We start from the raw sequence: 10,781 nt of genomic DNA, 5'->3' as shown, positions 1-10,781 counted from the left end.
ATATTGTTCTGCCGTGATCTCCACCTGCTCTCACTGCCCTCGTTATCCCTCTGTGTATTTATTCACTCAGTGTGTCCCTTGTTCCTTGTCATGCTGTTGTTTTCTCTGCTGTGTGCCTTTATGTCCAGGTTCATGCTTCATGTTTATGTCTTGTTCCAGCAGGTTTGTGCTGCGGGCTCCTGACCAGCCCTGCCTGAGTCCTGCATTGGCGTCCTCTACCTGCCACGGTGGTTACATCACACAGCATCTTTTGCATCTCACAGCTTTGAGTTTAATGTTTACATTTATGTGATCACAATGCAGCATTTACATGGTATTTTGACACATAATTTCTAAAATGATATTAAAAGTGATAAAGTTGGAGCTGATGTCACAGAGTCATCCATTGTTGTCTCAGTGTCTGTGTAGCTTTGTTAAATCTCCTTTAAAACAGAATGAATCTTCATCTTTTCTTCACTTCTTATTTCAATAAATGTGAATATTTGTTATGGATATGTTTTTAACGTTAGAATTCATGGTACAGGAAATCAGCGATCAACAATAAACAACACACACCACAATGAGAAGAAATGGATTAAATAATTCATATGTTGAGACCAACAATAGCCCAGAAGATTACAAAGGAGCCCCCTGTCCACGAGAACACTGATAATAAGCTTGTAAGCAGCTGTAACTAAAGCTGAATCAGTAAAATCAGTGATGATCAGAACACTCATTTTTCACTCTGCCCACTGTCACTGATTTGAAGCTGGAGGATGAGGGGATGCCCTCCGGTGTTCAAATCGACACACTGTTTTCAACCACGTCTGGATCCAAGTATGTGTACGGCAGATCCAAGCCTGAGTTTCTGCTTTTGATGTCTTCACTCAGCTTTCTGAGCTCTTCTTGAAATTCTTTTATCTTCAGGACTGGAAACCTCTCAGTGAAATGCTTCTCTGGGTACTGGCCAAGAAGAACCTGATGATATCGATATGAGATCAATGACACGTTTAGTTTTGGTTCCACTGTTGGTCTAGTAACAGTTTAATGTATGCTACATAGTATTTGTGGAGCTCTTACTGTGTCAAAGGACTGCATGCTTAGGAGCCATATGCTGGCCATGGCATGCACTGTTGTGCCAACACTGGGGAACGCTTCCAGCATTGTTTGTTCACTTGTTGTCCCTTTTTTTGTAGGTGGGGGAAGATCCAGGGTGGTAGGACTGTTGGGCATCCAGCCACCAAAGTCATACTGCATTGAAGAAGTAATGGATCAGTCAGTAATGGGCTTTGAAGAATAGCTTTTAACCACTGAACCCAAAAGCTTTCAAATGTTTCCTACATTTAACAAAAACCCATCAAGAACAGCTGGGTTAAAAAGGGTCCACACTGTTTCAGCTGCATTCCACCCTAAAAGATCAGTTTAGCTGCTCTCCAAGAGGTTAAAATCAAGTGAACATCCTGGTCTCCACAAGGTTCAGGTGGGTTAGCGGTTAGAGAGGAACCAGGACAGCAGAAAAGATAACTGGCTGCCCTCTGCCCACCCTGGTAGATGTCTCTAGCTCCTGCAGGCTTTTCCTGAGCTAGGGACATTTCCATAGACACCACCCACCCCGGCCATGCACTGTTCACCTGTCTGCCATCAGGCAAACAGTTCAGGTCCCAGAAATGCAGAACAACACACCGAAAACCAGTTTTTATCTGTGAGACTCCTAAACACATCACAGTAACTCACCACCTCCTACAGCTCATAAAGCAATCACAGAGCAACAAAAAGTGATCTGTACAAATACCTTTCCCTCAGCAGTTAGTGCAACACAACTGCATTATTTATTAAGAGATATTTATTTAACAGGCACCTTCAATACTTATGAAAGCTGCTTTTCTACAAACACTCCACATACACACAAATACTCCTGTACTATATACATTTGTATATTTGTATATATACAATAGATATAAAAATAGATATAGACAATATATATTGTCTATATCTATTTTTATATATTTTATGTATGAATCGAGAGAGAGAGAGAGAGAAATAAAATACTTGTTGTAGAGCACTGACCGGCGGTAGATTCTGATTCCTGATTCTGATTCCTGATTCCTGATTCTGATTCTGATTCCTGATTCTGATTCCTGATTCCTGATTCTGATTCCTGATTCTGATTCCTGATTCTGATTCTGATTCCTGATTCCTGATTCTGATTCCTGATTCTGATTCTGATTCTGATTCTGATTCTGATTGTGATTCTGATTCCTGATTCTGATTCTGATTCTGATTCCTGATTCTGATTCCTGATTCTGATTCTGATTCTGATTCCTGATTCTGATTCCTGATTCCTGATTCTGATTCTGATTCTGATTCCTGAATCGGATTCCTGATTCTGATTCTGATTCCTGATTGGAAGGCTTCACCTGTCCAGCGTTGACAGCTGAGTGCTGGGCAGAGCAGGTGAAGATCACCATGGTGACAAACTTGACCGTCTCAGCCACAGTGGTGAATTTCTGTGGGATTCCTGATGATCAGAAAGAATAAACTGAATTATGTCAACACAGAGAATAAATTTTAGTTGCTTTATGGTAATATACAATGTGCACATTATCATCACCTGTGCTTTCTATTGAATTGAATCCATGTTCAAAGATCTCTTTAATCCAGTTCTGGAGTTCAGTGTCGTGCTGGACATCAGCATCATCCTTGTAGTAGAAAGTGAGTATTGAACTAACAAACCTGACAAATGGACACACAATCAAACACATTCCTGATCAGTGATGGCATAGTTACCTTGACAAAGTAACCTGTTTACTCCTTTAAAAAATAACTTAGTTACTTTACTGATTACTTAAATTTAGAAGTAACTAAGTTAGATGCACTCAGTTCTTGGCAAAGTGACTTTTCATTGACATTAAAAATGTCTTTTTAAACAGAAATCTGGCTCAGAAGGCTGCAGAAATCACAGCAAATATAACATCACAGATCTATAAAGATATTTGAAGTGGCCAAAAAGCACTGGAGTGATTATAATATGGGTACAATAACACAGACTCCTAAAGATTGTTGAAAAACAGGTGATTTCTTCATTTTATATATAAGCCCTTCATAAATCATGCTGACTGCACGCTATTTACCAACATAAGCAAAGACATTACACATAAATACACAGAAATTCCAGCTAGAAAACGCGCATCTCTCTCCTCCCTCCATTGTTTACTTTTGTGTCGCTGTGCTGTTATTGTCCTCATGCTGAAAACGGGACTTAATTGTCGCATCTGCCAGACGTCACTCCCCAAGACACAAGAAGAAAGCAAAAATATATCTTTGTACTGAGGAAAATGACAAAAATAGTAATGCGGTGACTTGGACAAGTTACTGTAATTTGATTAATGGACTGCAAATAGTAACACGTTAGATTACTCCTTACCGAAAAAAGAAGTCAGATTAGAGTAACGTGTTACTGACATCACTCGTCCTGATTACATTATAAGTTTATATGTTGAGCCTATCCCAGCAGTCATGGAGTGAAGGGCAGGCTACACCCTATAAGGGTTGCCAGCCTGTTGGAGGGCTAACTCAGAGAGACAGACATCCTTCATACTGACATCCACACCTAAGAACAATCTAGAATCAACCAAACACAGGGAGAACATGTAAACTGGGCCAAGGTGGATTTAAACCCAGCTCTTCTAGCTGTGAGGTAACAGTGCTAACCACCACGCCACCGTGCTGCCCACAAACTATAATGTGTATAATGTGTGCAGGCCCATTATTAAGCATTTCACCGGTTTATTGAAACTGAGAAAAGCACTGGCACAAGCACCGGGACCTCGGCAGTGAAAACGTGGTATCAGTGAACAGCTTGGGTTCTGGAACCACTCTCCTGGGGAGGGGCTGGACTGTGTTTCATTCTTGTCCCTTCTTTAAGAAGGGACACCAGAGACTGCATTCAATGCCTTGGTGATGGATGGATGGATGGATGGATGTTGGATGGATGGATGGATGGATGATGGATGGATGGATGGATGGATGGATTCTCTAATTATACAAATGTGTGGTCAGACAAAGTGGTGAGAGAACCTGTGGATGATCTCCCAGAGCCGGAGTCCATCATCCCTGTAGTAGAAGTTTGGAACATGGGTCAGCCCACGCTCTGTGATATCATCTGGGATACAAAGGGAGCTGTAGGTCACTGAGGGCAGGGATCTCTTCAGGATTGTGAGGGCACCTTCTGCACCAGAAGATGTGAACTAGAAAACAGTCAAAACCCAGTGAAAGACAGATACATGAAACTCAGAACTAAAAGTTGTTGGCTTTGCTGGTCTTTACCTTATCAAAGGATCCTCCCTTAGATATTAAACGTTTCCGAGCTAAGAAGTTGATGTTCAGAGTGAAACGGGTGTGAGGTATGAGGAGCTGATGGAAACAGAGAAATTCATTAGTAAGAAAATGAACTTTTCCTTTCTAGTCTGATGTTTTATGGTCACATGTTTAACCCTAATATCAAAGTCACAAGTCTGTGTGTCGTATCTAAGAAGCATAGCAGTTCCTCAGCCTTTGGTACCTTGTACAGGGGATGCACCATGGGGATGTTGCGCAGCAGTGACACAGCAAAGATCTCAGCCAGCAGGTGAGTGCGCAGCAGGTGAGCATCGAGTTCATACAAGTTGAAGTTTGCACTTCTCACAAAAGTCTTGGCCATCAACCAGTCGTACTCAGAATCAGAAGGATAAAAGATTGGATTGTCCTCACCTGGGTTCTGCTTCAGCTGCAGGAGAAGGAAAAATGTGTTTCTGGTCTTTCATTTGCTTTATTATCAACTCTGACCAACAGGCAACACACACACACACACACACACACACACACACACACACACACACACACACACACACACACACACACACACACACACACACACACACACACACACACTCAGTATTGTTGTGCAATCTCAGTTTTTGTTTAAAAACATTAGCAGTGTGGTTACATAATACTTTCAAGTTCAGATACATTAGTCAGCAGTAACCACTGAGTGCAAACCTTCAGTGTGCGCTACTTTATTTTATTTATTTATTTTGCATTTTTGGCCACAGCGGCTTTTATGGGCAGTGGAGAGAGACAGGAAATAGGGGGAAAGATACGCGGGCAAATTGGCGACAGGCCGGGACTCAAACCCGCACCGCCCGCACCGCAACGCAGCAAATGTATATGGTCGCCGGCTTTACCACTGAGCCAACCAGGCACCCACCACTACTTAATTTGCTGCAAACAAATGTCTATATGACTGTTTTACAGAACGGTTCACCTTTATGGCTCTGTTATAATCATGTAAATAACCTGCAATACATTTGAAGTGCTTCAATAAACAGTTAAGAAAGATGGAAATGAATGTGCTTCCACTATCACTGCTCCCCCTGTTGGATACAGGAGACATTATTTGAAGACAGTTTTCCTAAATTCTGAAGGATCTCGTCAAGCCGAGGATTGGTCACAAGTCCCATCCTTGGCTGCATTACAGAGCCAGCCGTTTTCAGTGGTTGTATCTGTAGGTGAAGATCAGGCCCAAGCATCAGGACCCATTTCCTGATACAGAGGTGTAAGAAAACAACCCTTCTCATCTGCTGGTTAAAACTCCGATTGACAGTCACAAAGATGAAGCACACCCACCCCGTTCACTGTCTCTCACCGAGGACAGCTTTAGAATTAAAGGCTGGTTCCAGAGCCCAAGCTCTGCAGAGAGGCTAGCCAAAGCTGAAGGTGTTGTCGGGGACACGGTTTGCTTCTAAAGTCTGTTGGGCTTCTGTCAGCAATTACCATAATAATGTAAGTTGGCTGTGAAGCACAGTTTCTCAGCTTTCAGAAACCATTAGAATGTTTCCAATAGGACAAACGGTCACGTAATGACAGTAATTTGAAGTACGTTTGACCTGACATTTCAGCGCTGAGCACTCAGTGTTAAGCAGCTGTAAGGGCAGGTAGCAGGTGAATCAGCGGCGATCGCCCAGTGTTAACCTCACACACTACCTTGGATTCCTCTCTCACCGGGGGGGTGATGTTTCATGTCTCAACAACCAGTTTCAGGGGACTGGATGTCTGAACAAAGACATTTGCCTTTGACTGCTGCCTGATCCCCATGACACCCATGGCCCTCCCTGACCCCTGAGCAAACAACATGAACACTACAGTTCAGTTAAGTGTAGCTGATATTATTAACAGCAATTCAAAGTTTACCTGAATAGCAACTGGCACCAGCTCATCTTCATCATTTTTCCAGAGCAGGACGAGGGGGGCTGTCAAATACTGCTGCTTCCCACTGATGATGTTTGGCTCCACTCCATCCAAAAGCTTGTAGTCACACAGGAAGATGTGACCCTTCTGTTGGAAATTTCAAACACAATGATAAATGGTTTGACCCCAACTACGTAGTCTGGACAATACACGTGTAAAGTAAACGTGTCAATGCAAATACTTCACCAAGTGCAGGCATGAACCAGATGTGATGGATATTACAGTCAACCTTATTTCATGGGAATGAAAAAAATTACCTCTATTTCATCCTCCAAATGATGCTGACTGTTAGAGAACACCATTTTATCAGAGACAGGGAAGTTCTCTGGCAGTGCTTTACAGCGTTCGATCAACATGGGGTTGGTACCATTTAGGAACTGGTAGCCAAAGAAGGCGTCTTTCTTCCAATTTTTATAGACATATTCTGGAAATAAAAGATAATTTTATTGAAAATGCTGGACTAAACCATCCTGGTCAGCTGCTGGTGAGACCAACATTTTTGACTGCAGGAAAACTGAGAAAATAAAACTGATCTCAAAAACATAACTGCCAGTTAGAGCCTGAATTATATGAAGCACACTGCAGTCTTTTGATTGCTGCAAACTACACACAGAAATATTTTCTGCACATTTACAAGTAGCTGTAGAATGAATGTCCTAATATAAAATGGCCTCTGAGTTCTTCATATTTTATAAAGCTCAAATACTTTTTCAGAAAATCTTGGAAAATGTTTAAAATTTTACTCCATACTTGGCTGAGATTCAGATGTCCATGACTGGATCATTATTTCTAAGTAGCATTTTAATACATGCTATCATGTATACATTATAACTCATTACCTGATACTTGAGTCTTGTGGACGTTTAGCAGATTATAAATATCCTCAAGGCAAGTAAACTTGTTACACTGAAGTAATCCCATCAGCCCCAGCTTTCCCAGTCTAGAAAACAAAGACCATTTTAATATGTAGATAGATAGATGGATAGATAGATAGATAGATAGATAGATAGATAGATAGATAGATAGATAGATAGATAGATAGATAGATAGATAGATAGATAGATAGATAGATAGATAGATAGATAGATAGATAGATAGATAGATAGATAGATAGATAGATAGATAGATAGATAGATAGATAGATAGATGAGCTCACCCTGTGGCTCCGGTGTAGATCATCTCTGCAGTCTTGGTCAAAGAGAAGCGGATGTCGTAGGGCAGCAATAAAAGACTGTCTGCTTTAAAGTGGGCGATTCCCTGTTTGTCCCAGCTGGTTAAAAAAAAAAGATAAATAAACAAACAAACAAAAAACAACAACAGAAGAACTATATAAATTTGAAAGTATAGATGGGTCCTGTTTACTAACTGTATGTTTGTATGTGATTTATCAATATCAACTACTATTACTGCTCTCAGTAATAATGATAACAAAATTATTAATCTTATTGTTTTTTGGTCATTTTGTATCTAAGAGAAGAGATGAAAATAAGAAGTTAAGGAACATGTAAAGGCATATTAATTTTAATATTATATGTATATTAAGGTTTAGGTTTAACTTCAACTTTGTTAAACAAAAAGATGAACAGCACATCATAGATTTTAATAAATCATGGCAGATGTCATGTGGTGTTAACATCTGCTCCTGGAGGATCTCTCTCTGGGTTACCATGCTGCTCTGGTCTCTTACCTATAAACCTTCTGTCGCTGCACGAGCTCCTTCTCCCGACTGTACTGACCAAGAAGTCTGTGCTTGTCTTCAATTAGTGTGCGAGCTAGAAAACACACACACACACAGTCTGGTATAAATTCTTAATAAACACAGAACTGCTCAAATTTGGTCACCAGTCTCCGGTTTTCAGGCTTAACACGTGAACACCAGATTTTTCTAGTGGATGAGAAATTACATGATGAATCATTTCCATGAGGTCCCCGATGTTTGCACCACAGCTTCACTTCATTCTCAACGCCAAGTGCACTAAAACTAACATATTAGCACGTTAGCACATTTTCTTTGCTTTCCAGCTGCAGCTGGAAGTTCCAAGTTAGGATTTTCAACTGGAAAACCATGACCTGGTTAATCCGAGATGGGAGCAGTGAATGTAAACATTTTTAATCAGTACTACCAGCGTTATTTATTTGTGACTTGTTAAATATGCCGTGTGCATCCATGAACCCGCTGCTGTGCTGTATTGCTAGTAATGCATGAATGGTTCTACTTGATAATCTTTCGACATGTGTTATTTTAGGCACCTGTCTGTACTAAACTATGACCATCAGCAGCTAACACAGGCACGTTTCCTAAATGATCAGCATTATAACAAAGTGCAGTACTGCTGCCTGTAGGAATATTGACACAGACATATATTTACTCTGAATTGTTTATTTTAATCGTCAGTCTTTAATCGTGTCAGAGTTCAGGCACGCTGGCAGACGCTGCAGTTCCTGTTTTACTCACTGATAAACTCCAAGTGCTCTAAACTTACACGTGAGACAGATCACATCCTGATTCAGTCTGTTTCCTGATAAGCAACACGAACTCCTGTTGAGTCATTTTTATGCAGCTCAGGAGAGTCAGTGAGATCAGCTCAGCTTTTTTTTCCTCTGGATTAGGGACTGTAACTTCTCTGCACGTGTACACATAAATTAGTCTACAGTGTTTCCATAAAGCAGCAGCCAGAATCTCTCTAAAACCAAACAAAGACTTAATTAAATTAAATTAACAAATTAATTAGAAAAAGAAAATGTTATTGATCACTTTTAAGGGTCACTTGGGGCCAAAGTAAATTTTAGATCCTCTGAATAATATTATAATATTTAGCATTTCTTCTTGATGAATATTTTAATTATTTACTGGTTTTAGTTTATTTCTTTCTAACATTTTCACAAACCTGCCCCCTCTCTGAAGTAGTGAGTGTTGCTGTCAGAGATCCACTGGTAGACAGGAAAAAGGTAGCTTTCTCCTTCAGGGGACGTCACGTGCACCTTGGCAGGAAACCAAGCCTTGTTTGGGGAGAGTGTGTGACGCTCTTTATCCAGCTCTATGAGCACCAGCTGTCCAAGGGATTTTTGGCAGGACACAATGAAGTGTGATACCTGGAGGAAACACAGAATGAGATGGGCATCATGTGCATTTAACTGAGCTGTAACCTTTGAGTAATCACAATACAGTCATGGAGAAGGTACAATTCAAACTCAGATTAAATACTTGTTAAAGTTCAAAGTATTTAGATGTTAGATTCAACTCATTGTCATTGTGCACACAATGAAAAGATCAGTCCAGCTCACTCATCCAGAGATGAGCATCTGTGATCATGCAGCCAGAGACCAGCGCTACCGTTAGGCAATGTGGTTTAAGTGTCTTGCCCAAGGATACAACGCGGAGCAGGGACAGGGGCTCGAACGGGCAACCCTCCGGCTGCAAGGCGAACACCTACCCACTGCACCACTGCCACTGTTTAATGTGAGGAATCTGTATTTAATCTCACATGACCGGTTCCACCGAGCCTGAACCATCCCTGCTGCAGCCTCGGGCTGCTGGGGGAACCTCCTAAGCATCAGCCACTTCTCCACTCACCTTTTTTCACCACTCGTGTTTATACACCACTAATCCACGTCAGGTCTTAACTCCCATAGTTTGCATCTTGTTGTCTCCCTGCACTCTCCAACCAGTTGGGGCAGGTGGCTGCTTTCTCTTTAAAGGGACTTTTGATTTCGCTCTCTCGCTCACAGGGGATTACCTGCTGTTGAGGTTTTCTCTAATGTTGTAGGGTATTTACCTTATAATAAGAAACACTTTGAGATGACTGTTATTGTGAAATGCTGCTGTATAAATAAAAATGGAATTGAATATCATATTTACTGCTCCTCTGTAGAAAGATGGCACACAGCTCCACAGGTGTGTGCGCTCGCTCGCTCCGTCAGTGCCGACCAGCTTAATGTAGACCTTATTAAAAGTGGAGGCAGAGTAACAGCCGCCAGTGAAAACGATCACTTCATAATCGCCCATTTTCACTCTTGAGAGAAGAAAAAATCCTGGCAGGGAGAGAATCACAGTGACCCAAATATAAATGTTTCCATTATGTATGAACAGTCGCAGTCAGACGCTGATGAAGCTTTCAGTTTTACCTCTGCTGATGATGATGATCTGAAGAACGACCTTGTTGATTTAATTCAACAGTGATATCTCCTTATATGCACACCTTGTGGGCGTGTCCTGTAAGGTGCAGCAGTCAGCTGCACCTTACTGTCAAATGTTCAGTTTTATGTTGCAAAATGTCTGCATTCTTGTGCCAGAGCACAGGATAAGGGCCAATCCAGTGAAGTTTTGTAGGGGAGATCAATTATCAGATATCAGATTGATTGTGCTGGTTTTTGAAGTGTTTTATGGTGTTTGCTGCTACAGATTTGTGGGTGAAGCTTCATCTTCCAGTACAGCTGTGACTGAGCATCACCAATGGCGAATTTGAGCTCAGCAAATGATCAATAAAGGTTCATTTTGATTTCTTAGCAGAAATCAA

General features: G+C 41.2%; 1 protein-coding gene across 1 annotated transcript; it reads right to left on the bottom strand.

The window, feature by feature from the left end:
• Positions 1 to 777: 777 nt before the first annotated feature.
• On the bottom strand, positions 778 to 10,407 carry LOC115793521 (hydroperoxide isomerase ALOXE3-like). The gene is made up of 15 exons (XM_030748559.1): positions 10,390 to 10,407; positions 10,124 to 10,296; positions 9,153 to 9,357; positions 7,952 to 8,036; positions 7,421 to 7,534; positions 7,104 to 7,204; positions 6,522 to 6,688; positions 6,208 to 6,351; positions 4,541 to 4,744; positions 4,306 to 4,392; positions 4,057 to 4,226; positions 2,591 to 2,712; positions 2,397 to 2,497; positions 1,060 to 1,230; positions 778 to 957 (listed from the first exon to the last, which is right to left on the bottom strand). Exons 2-15 carry the CDS (start codon positions 10,268 to 10,270, stop codon positions 778 to 780), a joined length of 1,998 nt encoding a protein of 665 aa, XP_030604419.1. The 5' UTR covers positions 10,271 to 10,296; positions 10,390 to 10,407.
• Between the last annotated feature and the right edge of the window lie 374 nt (positions 10,408 to 10,781).

Source organism: Archocentrus centrarchus, chromosome 2, assembly GCF_007364275.1.
Source record: "Archocentrus centrarchus isolate MPI-CPG fArcCen1 chromosome 2, fArcCen1, whole genome shotgun sequence".
In the NCBI taxonomy this organism is placed as follows: Eukaryota; Metazoa; Chordata; class Actinopteri; order Cichliformes; family Cichlidae; genus Archocentrus; species Archocentrus centrarchus.
The sequence above is the reverse complement of the archived record's forward strand: the minus strand, read 5'-3'. Positions and strand labels throughout refer to the sequence as shown.

What these genes read in the sequence shown, in the direction of transcription:
- LOC115793521 (XM_030748559.1), bottom strand. Translation starts at nt 10,270, where the DNA reads ATGGGCGATTATGAAGTGATCGTTTTCACTGGCGGCTGTTACTCTGCC. An exon ending in TGGTGCATCCCCTGTACAAG is followed by an intron (nt 4,393 to 4,540) that starts GTACCAAAGGCT and finishes TGTTTCCATCAG; the next exon opens with CTCCTCATACCTCACACCCG. An exon ending in AGGGAGGATCCTTTGATAAG is followed by an intron (nt 4,227 to 4,305) that starts GTAAAGACCAGC and finishes ACTGTTTTCTAG; the next exon opens with TTCACATCTTCTGGTGCAGA.